At 39.5% G+C, this 13,940-nt stretch overlaps 1 protein-coding gene across 1 annotated transcript in view; it reads right to left on the minus strand.

Annotated features, from left to right (window-relative positions):
- Window positions 1-389: 389 nt before the first annotated feature.
- LOC137596707 (lipoma HMGIC fusion partner-like) overlaps window positions 390-13,940 on the minus strand; it is a 42,036-nt gene continuing 28,485 nt past the window's right edge. The window contains exons 3-4 of the mRNA XM_068317419.1: window positions 4,525-4,623; window positions 390-1,154 (exon numbers count right to left, since the gene is read on the minus strand). Of these exons, the coding sequence (XP_068173520.1) occupies window positions 1,036-1,154; window positions 4,525-4,623 (218 nt within the window). The 3' untranslated portion in view covers window positions 390-1,035. The remainder of the gene's footprint in view (window positions 1,155-4,524; window positions 4,624-13,940) is intronic.

The raw sequence follows: 13,940 nt of genomic DNA on the forward strand, positions 1-13,940 counted from the left end.
ATTGTTACTCACACCATGCAGGTAGGAGAACCATCAGATACAGTCGGTATTAAGCTGACGGGTGCCTGGCTTCCCAGTGTCCAAAGGTGCGATTGCATCTCAGGCTTTGTCTGGAAGACTCAGAAGGTTTGAGTTGAGTAATCTGATCCAAAGGCAAACAATCTAACTGGAGGTCACGGGATTATCGGAATCAATTATGGGAAAAAGTGAAATTTACATTGCTGCCTATCCTTATCCTCATTATCGACCGCAGTAAAAAAAAAAAAGATTCATGCTGTGAGCACCACAAAGGCCAAGAGGTCATGGGAAAATCTTCTGTGGGAATGTGAGTGCAGAGCTGCACTGTTTGCTAAAGAAAACATTCTGTGACTCAAATAAGACTCAGAAACTAAAATTTCAATAAACATTTATTTACAAAACAATAATAACAACAAAGTATAATCTGAAGAGTGAATACAAAACACGTGGGAGTATGGTAAAGCACATTATCAATCACAATGTATATCTTATGGTAGTGTTAAATAAACTCTGCTTGGAGTTTTGGAATCTGAAACGTGGAGGAAGCAGGCAGCCATTTTCAGATCGCTTTACTTTACAGGGATTATTGCATTTCTGTCTGTGTTTAGGCAAGAATGAGCCGTGACACAGAAACACTTCACACAACAATGAAGAATTATAACTTTTGTCTTCATCACAGGGCACACTATCACATAAACATCAATGGCTGAAGAGGAGGAAGACAGAAAAGAGAATACTTCTTTTATTTAAGAATAGCTATGTAACAATTTTACAAACAGGATTGGTCCATATATTATTATCAAGAGAAGAACCACTTTTCAAAGTTGTGTGTGCTGCATAATGAATCAGTCCCTGCAGATGTCAGATGAGTAGTGTCCCATGATGTGCAGAGCACCACAATGACTTGGCGTCTTTGGTGCCTGATGTGCTATACTTGTGTGTGATTCCACTGAGCTGTACTCCACTCTCTTTCACCAAGCTGCCCACTACCCCCACCCCGTCTCTTCCATGCTTTCTTTAGTACGGGTACTGCTTCTGTTTCTTCCCGGCAAAACAGGACAGCCAGGTGCACAACAGCATGGCAGCCGCCGCCCCTGCCCCTGTGCAGTAATACGCCCAGCCAATCTGGCAGGAGCCTGCAAAAGAAAGCAGAGAATGATCATTTTAACTTTATTTTATCCATGCATCTCTCTGAAGGATAGTATAAGAGGAGGCCTGCAATGTTTACTTTAGTTTATTTAGATGTACAAAAGTCTGACACAAAGAAAACTGAGTATGGCTCAACTCCAAATCGGATGCACGCCATTCCATAAAGCAGCGCCACCACTACAAAGTGTTGCAGATGTAGCCACAGACACAGAACTGTTCCTCGCTCAACCTGTGACTGGCACACGCTTCAAAACAGCCTTCTTAAAATGATAAGCAAAACATGCACATGTAAATGTTCTCATCAAGTGAATGGGAAGATGCACATTCCCAGAGTATTCCTTGTTTTGTACATACAGGACGTACGCACAGACACACCAGGGTGTAAAAACATACAGTCCTGATAAGCTTGATTTGTCTTCACGGCACAGTAGTTACTGTAAATGTCTAAATGATCTTTCTGCAGTAATGTTGGTAATGAAATCAAGTAATTACTAGTGAAATACAGAATGCGAAAGCAAATAGAATCACGGTAGAATCAGGCCATTGACGAAAATTGTGTTTCTTTATAGGTTGTGATGTTAAAAAGCACAGTTTAAAACTTTCTCATCAAATCAATTTCACAGCACCTCCAACATGTTCTAAAGTGCTCTGATAACGCCCGTCACCGTGAACGTTTGTGGTTATAACAATAGTCCAACTGACTGAAAGACTTAAATAATAAAGAGAGCATATTTAGTGAAAATAATGTTTCTGGACATGTTATGAAACTTAGAAGTGTTCAAGGATATTTGATCTTCTACTGCTAGGTAGTTTTATGTACAGCAATAAAGAAAGTTAAAAAAAAAATGTCAGGAATGTGAAGACAACAGCTGCCCAAAGTGTAACAGTTGGATGCAATTCATTTAAAATGTGTATATATTTGAAGTATAACTTTTGTACATAGTGTATTATAAGAACATTACAACCTTAAATCCTACACAAACATGTTAGCGTTGAGATCCTAAAATGCTCTGGACTGCTCAACATTTCTTTCCAAGTCACAACATTTTCCACCCTTGTGTGAGTAAGCGTTAACATTATTGAAACAAATGCACTGAGCATAGTGTCACTTAAATTGCAAACAGACAGCCTGGCGTGGGACAAATACATTGGAACAAAATAAATATTAGGAACAGCAATGAAGAGAAATGCTGAAAATGAACCAAAATCCAAAAGTGCACACAAATTAAACTAAATAAAAACCTATCTTCCACGGTCTTATCTGAATTATTAAAGAAGGATATGGCCTATATATCTGATGCCTAATTTGGAAAGTGTTGTAATGACTGTCAACACATCTCATTATAAACATCAAATGTTGGGAGAATATCCAATTTAATAAATTTTATACTAGCCTGATGAGAGGAGGAGTTTTACTGACAAACCCTCTTCAAATCAACAGCCATAACTGAGAGGACTTATTTCATTTTAGAAATCTTGTATGGAGTCAAACTGAACCATAACAAAATCCATTAAATGTTGCTATAGTGTATATTTTATCGGGGTGAGGGAATACTCCATTTTAACACAATGTCAAATGAAAGCAATGACTTTGATTTTTCATGTCTGGTGAAAAGTCTGTGGATATAAATCACATAATTTGTTCTTTTCACATTGATCATCCATCCAATTAATTTGTCCTGCATCCATATTCACAGTTATCTTTGGGTTTTCCATGATTAATGAATGAGTCCACGACGGAAAGAATAGAAGCCCTCGTTGTGAACGCATCATCAGTGTGACACTCACTGCTCTCGTGGGACGACGTTGAGGGTACTACTGAGAATGAGTTGAAACCGAAATAACTCTGGTGCAGTCGTCTTCAATGGGCAGATTTTATACTCCAGGGAACTGAACAGAACACTCTACTTACTCTAACACTAATGCAAATGTGCAATTAGCGTATTGTTTTGAGGAAGGAAGTGCTAAATGAAAACTTATCCAACATAGAAAGATTGTCTGACATATCTGTTTAAGAGTTTACATTATATCATCATATACAGTGCTGCATATGGGGTGGCACAGTGGGTAGAGCTGTTGCCTCACAACAAGAGGGTTCTGGGTTTGATTCCTTCTTGTGCAGAGTTTGTATGTTCTTCCTGTGTCTGTGTGAGTTCTCTCTGGGTTCTCTAGCTTCCTTCTACTGATCAGATCATCATTCATTTGATGTAATGTAATGTTCATCCTCAATGACACAACATAATCCAATTTAAAAAAAAATCCTGCTCTATACCAGACAAACTGTCTGCACAATAATGATCCCAAGCATAGGAGTAAGTCCACCCCTACATGAATCAAGAGGAATAAAACGTAAATTTAGGAATGGACTAGCCAAAGTCCAGACTTGATCCCCATTGAAATTCTGTGGCAGGACCTGGAAAGAACAATTTGGGGTCCCAAACACTCCAATATGCAAGGAGTAGGACAAAACTGCACCAATGTGCTGTCAGAAACTGATCTCCAGCTATCAGAAGCATTTGATTGCTATTATTGCTCCACAAGTAGCAATTTCGTTGTATTAGACTATACAACAAATAATTGAGTTCAGCAGGGTCTCTATCCTTTTAAGCTGGTGATTGGAGTATTACATTTTTTCATAATTAACTCATTCTTCAAAAAACTTCATGTTCGATCATACTGCCTTTGTTTTACAGTACGATTCCACACAATTTATTTTGACATATACACTTTTATAATCTATTTTTTCCACACCAATGTAACTACCTATTAGTTGGTACTGCAAACATGAGCTAATTACACAACATAAATTGGCCTCCTGTCTATTTTCAGCACTCATATCTAACAATGAAAAAAAAAAACAAAAAAACAATGAATATCTGTTTATCAGTCTGGTCAGTATTTGGTAATTCTCCAGTAGTGAAAATAATTCACCAGGTTTATGTCTCTAACACTCATAGCCACTTGTAAAATGAAACAATAAAATGCCCGTGTCATCTTCTGCACTGAAATGTGGAGTACCTGCCATTTTTAGATGATGCAGTTTTATCTGCTAAAGAAAACACAAACTGTGAAGCTGTTTGTTGTTCAACATAAAACTTGCAACCAGCAATATCCCAGGTCTAGTAAGACACCCAATTTGAACCAACATGATTACAGTGGTCACTGGGCTAGTAGCTATAAAGCTCTTCAATGGCTTTTGGAGAGTTTGATGGCGTTAAAAAGAAAGCACGGGACTGTGTGGTTGAATGTCAAGAGCCACATTTAAATGTCTGCTGTCAAACTCCTTCTAAAGTTTGAAACGTTTCTTTGTTATGCAGGTTCTGTGTGCATATTGCATTGAGCTGCTGGACATCTTACCGAGTTGGAATTGGTCTGAGCTGTTGTTGCATGTTTGTTGTACTTCCTCACTGTCCCATCCCAACGGATAGAGTGCACAGCCAGACCCTATAAGCAAACCTGAGGAAAACACAGATTGAGTCTGTTAGTGTATGAATCATAGCAACTCCATCACTGCAGATGAAAAAAAAAAAAGAAAATCACATAACACGGCTGCAGTCTGACTATACACACAGGAAGACAATTACTAACTCATCAACAAGGTGTTTATTCAGCTCTTCCATTGTTTTTGTGAGACCTTGCCTCTGTAGAATTTTAGAAGTTAAAAATTCATCAAAGAGAGTTTTCTTTTTTACAAAACTGCATCCAGATGTCAAGCAAGGTGAATTTTGACTCAGCTGTTTTGGGAATACTCTCATTCTTTGGTTTGTGTTTTCATTGAAATGAGAAAAAAGTGAGCTGCTGATCTCCAGTGGACTGTTGGTGCATGTGATATCAAGTCATCAACTGTATCCAGCAGATATGGATGGAAAAAGCTCTGACTCATTCTAGTTGGTGTACATCTCACCAAGCCTCACATCCTTGCGTAAAGTGACATGCATTGTGATTTGAAGACTTCATAATGTTTTTACTGCATCAAAACAAAGTGCTCAGCTGCCAGCAGCTCATAAAACCACTGCAAATGAACAACAAACACCTGTAAATAGCTTGGCAATTTCTCAAAGAAGCAATGGTGAAAAAAAATACTCACACATTTTTTGGTATGCAATAATTATTGTAAAACTTAGGAAAATCCTGGAGGGACTGTTTTATGTCAGTGATTAAAGAGACTTATGACTGTGCTCAAAGCTGCACATGGAGACAAGAGGAAAATTTAGTCAGGGCCATTACATTTTGGATTAATATCCTTAATATTAGCCTGCAACCAGGTCTTGACAAGCTATTCCCTGGATATCAAGCTCCGTCTCTTGAAAATACCCTGTGGGTGCCACCGGTGGGCCACATTAGCTTAATCCCTTCCAATGTATCTACTTTGCAATCATTTTGGGATGAGGATGGCAACAGAGAAGGGGTTGAAAGCTCCGTCTTCCAACCTGATTACCCCTGCCATCCATGATTTCTGCACTGTATCTGTGACAGATAACAGGCATGAATTAATCCACATGCCAATGCACATGGGCTCGACAAACTGGCAAACTTTGGAGCGAGAGTGTGAGAAATGAAAAAGACATCTGAGTCTTTTCTAGCCAATATTATCATCTTATTTCTGGGATTAAAATAGACTGGCTGATTATGGCACCTGCAGAAGAAAATCAATTCAATGAAACTTTGGCATGCTGGCAAGAACGAGGACTCTAAGAAGGCTCTAACCAACTCGAGTTATCACAGCTCAGGATATGAGGGGATTGTCACACGCAGCAACTCAGCTGTTTTTCTTCAGATCCAAAAGAGAACTTCAGGCAAATATTCTGCATCAAACTTCGAATTGCCACCTCGACCCAAACAGTGTATGAAAAATACAACAGCAGCATTTAGCATAAATCCATGTTCAAGCAGCCACCGTACGTGAACATGAGGTGAGGAAGTGAAAAGATGCTACAATAATCTCAGGTATACAGTATATTGTTATTGAATGTGTTTTGATTCATATTTGTAACTATAGAGACTACAGAGCATGAGACCCTGATAAAAAATTCATCATTAATATTTATTTAAATCAAACATTCTCTTTCAAGTGTTGGATGAAGCAGGGAAATATAATAGCACATCATCATCATCATCATCATCATCATTGCAAAATAATATTGCTATTCAAAAAATTAAGATTTAAGCCATTCTTTAATGAACACATTTATTGAAATGTTCAAAGATCTACTCTGAACAGGCATCTCAGAGAGAAAAAAAAAGGGGGGGTGGGAAGGCCACTATGCATACTTTCCATATCAGGTCAGATGATGATGACATGGAAAGTGTGTGTGTTTGTGTGTGTGTGTGTGTGTGTGTGTGTGTGTGTGTGTGTGTGTGTGTGTGTGTGTGTGTGTGTGTGTGTTTGTGTGTGCATGTGTGTGTAGATAGGGAACAGACAGTAGGGGGAATTACTGCGAAAACAAAGAAGTCCATTGAGCAACCACTAAATATCACATTGGTTTCTATGTGAACTGTTGGGATCTGCGACACTACAGTAAATGAAATAATTATGAAGATTCATTTCAGCATCATGGTGTTGAGATAGATGCTGCAAAACACAAACATATATCACTATGGGAGAATATCAATGAAAATGTAAATGCTTTGCTGAGGGGCAATTCAATCCATTATATTACATATGGTCATATATTTCAATTTAGTAATGTTTTTTTCTAAAGCTATAATTAATTCCATCAAATCCTATCCTCCACACTCACGTGGGTTATTGAGAAGTGGAGGTAAGGAGGCTAGTTACTAGAATGAGGGAAAAATATTACAAAGAATGAAAAATGTTCTTGCATATAATGTTGGTAAAACAAGTTCCTGGAGACATATGATGAAGGACAACTACTCCCAGGCTCTGATTCTCCATGCAGGATCCATGTCCTTCACATTTACTATCGGACACCAGTGCATCCCAGTCTGCACAGCAGGACAGTCAGAGCTCTGCGTCATTTGACAGGCAGTTGTCAGCTACAACAGCACTTCTCAGCCTTTTTGTGCTGTGACCTCTCACACCTAGTCGCACCAACAGTGTTATGTTATGTGTCTCAACCATAAATTACACAATTTTTGGACTTTGTGTGATGTTTTTTTGCCCCTTTTAAGAACCAATAGGATAGTGGATGCTTGACAATCAAAACGTATATACACCATATGCCAGACTTCATAAAGCTGAGATCAAATTTAATCATCCCCTTGGGAAGATTTGATTTTTTGGAGTAAAAAATAACAGAATTTCACCACATTCAAATAAAGAACATTTTTTTAAACTCCATCCCGGCACAAAAAGCAGAAATTTTTTTGTGACCTTAGAGTCAAATGATGTGATTACAGGACCCAACAGGTGACAAAAACTCTAAATTTTGTTTTTCCACCAATTCCACTCATTGGTCCTTTTTTTGGTATAGTGAACCAAAGCCCAGACATAGGAAGAAAACACTGCAGACCATTGAATGGTCAGTCAGAACAGGTGCTGAGAAGGGACGCATTACAAAAGATTCCCTGCTCAGCTAATGTTACATTTAAGTAACCCAAATGGAAATCAGACAGCTGGCAATCCATTAATCCCCTTATTGTGGCATCTTTGTTTCACAGAGAACAAATTTGAGTAGGTCTTTTAATGTGGCCCATACAGGGCACACATGTGGCCTAGAACACCTCTGAGTGTGGTCTGAGTAACCACACCTCTAATGTCTCTTCTATGTTCAGGGTGTGTTCTAATCTGAAAATGGAGGCATTTGTTTGTGGCCAGATCACAAAGTACACTGATGATATCAGTCCTGTGCAGGGCCTGTGGTTGAAACTCATCTGATTTATCCTGCACACCCAGTGGCTAAACAGTCCTAGTGGCACATTGGTAAAGGAATGGCTTGAATGTGTCCTTTACATGACAAACATTTACAGGCCTTCAAAATAGGTATTGTCTTCACCTTATGTGTTTTTTATTGTAATAAATTTGGGGCCTCCAGCATTTAAAAATTGTGTCAAGCAAGTAAAAACGTTTATTAAACGAATAATAACGGACCCATACTAGCACTACCTTTGATAGAAGTGATTGCTGTTTCCATAGAAGGTCCATAGATGTTCTCTTCTATTTGAGACAGAAGCTCAAACAGACACTCATTTCCTATAAGAATGTAGTTAACTTAAGCTTACACTTTGTGACACATCTCCAGTAAGCTGCCACTAGGATGGTAAAATCATAGAACACTTCTTCAGCTATATTCTGACTATGACGCCAAAGAACAGAAGAACAGAAAGATCAGAAATATGAGAAAGAAAGAGAAATCTGTAGTTCCCAGGATAGACAGACACTGTGTTCCTTTGCCAAGACGCCTTTGGGAATTAAAAGAACAGGTTTCCCTTTAGCAGCTCCAACTGGTTCCTTTGGTCCAACTTAAAGATGCCTGGAGCTTTCAAGGAGATGAGGAGAGAGGTTCAAGTGTTATTCTGTCAACAAGGTCTGCAAGGTTTGTGTATTTTCTTCACTGCTTTATGCCAACAACTGAGCCCACTTTGAAACCTTGTTTCAGTTTCTTTGGCAGCCAGAAGATGTCTGATAGTCTTTTTTGGCAGACAAGGCGAAGACACAGAGGAGAAGGCCAGACAGTGTGAGCAGTTCACCATCTGGGAAGCCAGGAACTCATTCAGAGATTGAGTTTCAATTGATCTCAATGCAATTGTTATCCAAAAGACTATCTCAGGCCTAATGGCCTCTCTGAAAGGCTATTCTATGAACTGGCAGAGTTCACTTAAATGGACAAATGGACAAATACAGTCAGCTGCATAAAATATGATCTAATATAGCAATTACTTTTGTACATACTTGCATCGGATTTCATCATCATAATTGAGCTCACTTTTGAAATCACATTTCAGTGCTTTAAAAAGGACGCAAAGAAGTGCTTTATCCTCTAAGAAAAAACTCTATTCTTCACCGTCTTTCTTCTGGTAAAGCTTTTTACCTCACTCAAAAAGTGTCCCTTTCATATACCTCACATTCTCTGATTTAGGTAGTGCTGATGCCTTTTGTTAAACCTTCTTGCTCTGTGTCAAGGAATCAAGGAATTTCTTTATCCTCCTTCATGCCCCGACACAATACCATTCAAGGTTATCATTCAAAAGGCCAAAGGGAACAGGGAGAAAAGGCTGCTGCTAAGCTGGATACAATTTTGGTGGCCAGGGAAAAGGAGTGAGGATGTGCCTGAGTGGACTGGCTCATTGTGAGACATTCCCTTTTGGGCTTGTAGGATCATCCAATAGAAGAGCAGGAAATATAAGAGTAACCACAGGCCTGTGTAGTGCCAAAGTATTATCCATGTTTACAGGTACATTTGAATATTCTTAAGTAAAAATCTGAATATATTTGCCAATAGAGTTTATTCCAGTTAATTTCAATCCTGTTCTCCATTTTACATGGGCTCAAGCCCAATAATATTCCCTCTGCAATGATTTGCACACATACTGCATATTAATATTCATTGTTAGCGGTAGTGTCTGAGAGACGGAGGAGTCACAGGAAGCACTGCAGCATGTAAGTTAATGCTACGGTTTTAATCTCACTTATCAGACTCAGGGTTTACTGTTCCCTGTCCTACAGATGAAACAGTGCTATGCTAACGTGTTGCTGATCCAAAGGCAGTGTTTCTGATTGATTCTGCTTACATCCTCAGATGACAGTAAATGTGGTGATATTTACTGAGAAGCAGCCACAGGAAAAATGTTTATCGTTAATGTTGGTGCTAGTGGCAATTATTCCCCAGGAATGGTCAGTTCTCGGTGTAATGACGGGAAAGCAGAACAAGAGCAGTCATTGCCGGCTGCAAGATAAAGGGTTGCATGTGACAAATGACCCACTTCCAACTAATAAACAAGGTAACTAACTTTATTGTGCTCTGCTGCTGTGAAGACAACTACTCAATCAGGTTGAATTATGTCACACTGACTTCTATTCCCGTGGGGCTCTTTGGCTGCAATGTAAACATTTATTCCACCTCTCCTCTGTCGTATTTCTGACAAAGTAGCTGCTCAAGGAGTGTTTGCTGTGTACTAAACAAAGATAGAATTGAATGTGAGTCAATCAGGATTTCAGAATTTAAATCAAAAGAACTATTAAATGTGATTATTGATGCATAAGCATTTTTGCTCTAAACCACATTGTCAATTCAGCTTATCAGCCCAGTAACTAATGCACATCTCCAGCATGTTGAGGCATGTTTTCCCTCTCAAGTGAAACCCAAAGCACCCACCAACACAAAAAATGTAGTATGTCTGCTTTGCTTAACATGTTTGATAAACATGTTTGAGCATTTGAGCATTGTTTCGCTGGCAGATCTGATGTTTCAATATGAGCGGAGCCAGAAAAGGGCCTTGAGTTTCAGCTGAAACTTTATATGGTGGACCTGAGAGCTGGATCTGGATGGGGGATGGAGAGAAGCCAGATGTACAGTATACGGTGAATTCTACAAATTCCACATACTCACTGGCTGAAAGACTTTATTAGCAGTCTTAAACCATTCTGGGTTTTTTTTTTCCAGCGCATTTTCTTCATCAAGTAGGGAAAAAGGTGTCCCGATAAAGATGTTGAGAAAAGGTTTTCCCCTCACTGTTTCAGATACTTTATGATTTGTACTGTTTCAGATATGATTTGTACTGATTAGGATTTGTACTGTCCTTCAGAGAAGATCCATCAGTCAACAGTTTATTATTGACTGTACTTGTTGTTTATATTGCCTCTGCAGCTGGACTATCTAACACAGAAAACTCTATTACCAACCACGCCAGTCACGACAGAGATCTGTGACAAAAAGGCTCAAACATCCTCTCCATAACGAATGTCCCCCTCATCCCTCTGGTATTTACTACTGTCAGTCAAGAAAGGTTCAAACAGTTACAGACACTCCCTTGTTCCACCAATGATCAAATGTCATATTGAGCCTCATTGTTGGGCTGTGTTTGTGCTAAACCTGCATGCCTGTATTTTCATTTCACCCCAGCAACATGGCAGTGCCTTCCTTCAAATTCAGCCTGCATTTTGGTTTTTCCTGCACATGCAAAGTGGTGTCATAATAAAGTCAGAGGTATGCAGATGTCAGCGCAGAGCCTACATGCACCCTGTGATAACTCAATGTACATTTTGTGGCTATATATATTCATACAAATTTGCAGGATGAATACACCCATACAGTACTTCATTGTAAAATTTGATACAAAAAACTGTAAGGAGTCAGAGTGTTCCACACAGTAAATATGCACAGGAGAAAAGTGCTGTGTGTCAGAGGAAACTGGAAATACGACACTGATGTTTTAAACCACAACTGCAATTTGTGACAAACAAGAGATGTGCACTGTACCAAAAACACTGAAGACTTCTTTAGATGTAATTTTTTCCCCCATTTTGATTCCTGAGGATCTGATCAAAACCACAAGTCCACACTGACAGTAAGAATTAATTTGCTGGATTGGTTCCCTCTACTGTAATAAGTCTAGTTGCTCTCCATGCCCACCAATCAGTCACCATCGCTGACTCTGTTCAGACAGCACAGCTTGTGTTTTCTTGACCAGTTTCAGCTCTGCAACATTTATCCTCACAAAATTCGGTCTTATTGAATCACACCATTCATTTGTCACAGTTTTCGAGTACAACTAGTAACTAGACTTACCTCCACCAAGCAAATTTACAATTATTCTTTCATGCATCACTGACTGGCTTAATACTGTACAACAGTGATGTTTCTAACAAAGCTTCTGATGGAATGAACTCTGATTTCATGAGAAAAGTCAATGGGCAGGTCTGGGCATTAACTTTATTTAAGAAAACAACAATAATTTATGGACATGTAACTTTGATAAGCCACCTTTCGCTAATAGTCTTGAAATCTGTTGAAATTTTTCCTGCTTATAAACACACATACAAAATGCAGTGATTATACAACCTACTCTAACGGCGATCGGCAGAGATAATTAAAAACAAACCAATTACAAGAACAAAATTAACTCTTGGTTCATCAAACATTGAGTCTGTATTAAGCAGAAAAAACAGCATTGGATCAACAGCTCTGGAATGGAGCATAGCCCCTAAAAATTAAACGAGGTTGTGACAAATGGAAAACACATTTCTAAAGAGAACATCCTCTGCATGTGGAGACAATGAGTTTTGAACACAGAGATGTAGATATTTCTGAATGTCTCACCTATTCTTATGCCTCCTGTTAACTTCAACATGTCTCCTCTAATCTTTTATTCCACCTCAGACATTCCTGCTCCCATTTTCATTCATTCATTTTCCAACCCACTTAATCCGCCAACGCAGGTCGCGGGGTAGCCAGTGCCTATCCTGGCAGTCTCAGGGCGTGAGGCGGGGGACACTCCGGGCACGACGCCAGTGTACCGCGGAGCCACATACAAACAAACATACAGTCACACACACACTCACTCCTATGGTCAATTTGGGACTGGCCAATTAACCTGAGAGGTGGGAGGAAGCCGGAGAACCCGGAGAGAACCCACGCAGACACGGGGAGAGCATGCGAACTCCGCACAGAGCGGGAATCGAACCCGGGTCCGCCGTGTTGTGAGGCAGCAGCGCTAACCACTGCGCCACCGTGCCGCCCTCCCATTTTCAATTAAGATGAATAACCAACTAATACGCAGGGGAAATAAAACTGAAGATTCAGAGAAAACAGATCTCTTGATTTTCAATTTCGCCTCTCTTGATGCAGTGACTCTTGTGCTGAGGAAAATTTGGAATTTAAAGCATGTAAAACAGAGCAATGAGTGTGGGCGAGAAAACATACAGTAACCTCAAAGTTGCCATGCTGCATTGGTTTTAATTTGCAGCACTGGATTTTTTTCCACAGAAGTCAAAAGAGAAGATTAGCTTTTTTGATATCTTGCAAAATTTTAATGACTTGTTATCATTGTAAGGGTTGGGGGAGGAGTGGCAATGATAAGCTACTTTACTTGCACATGAGCAAAATACAGTCAAAGGCAACTTACAGCGGCTTCTGGGCAGCAGCTTTCCAATGCCCATTAAACAGGAATTTATTTTAACAATCACAGTAAGCGCACAACAAATTACGGAATTTCATTTTCAAGTATGACGGCTGAAAATTGAGTGACGTACAAAATGTGTGAAGGTACAAAAACCCTCCTCAGGTTAAGATCCGCTTCCTACAATCCCACAAGTGTAGCTCTGTAACTGGGTCATGTCGGATGTGTTAAGTAACAACCTCCTCCCATTGACAGAGCCTGACAGAAAACCCTAATGACAGTAAGCCACCAGACCAAAAGTCAGCATATACCTAGAGCAACGTTTCCCTGCTTTAATGAGCAGAAAACATGTTAAAGCACAGCCTTTTCTGAGCAGGAGAAAATCAAAGACGCAGCATTCCACAAATACATTTATGTTAATAGCTTTCCAATACATCATAAATGTTTTAGTAATCTACATACAGACATTACCAGACATGAAATGTTGCTCTGACATTGCTGGGGCTCAACATGTAAGCAGCTCCATTCTACAAACACAAAGAGCCTCCTTTCTAAAGACAATGCAATGCTTCAGGGATCAAGGAAAAACTGACTCTCACTGCCAAGTGAACAAAACCCTCCATAGCATGTGTTTAAAGTACGGGCCCACTGCGCTCACGCTGGAGGGGCTGGCTTATTACGCCTGAGTACAGAGCTAAAGCAGACCGACCTCAGTGCCAAAAGCTAATATTCATCAAACAGGTCCCTTTCACTTC

The sequence above is a fragment of the Antennarius striatus genome, chromosome 6 (assembly GCF_040054535.1).
Source record: "Antennarius striatus isolate MH-2024 chromosome 6, ASM4005453v1, whole genome shotgun sequence".
Classification (NCBI taxonomy): Eukaryota; Metazoa; Chordata; class Actinopteri; order Lophiiformes; family Antennariidae; genus Antennarius; species Antennarius striatus.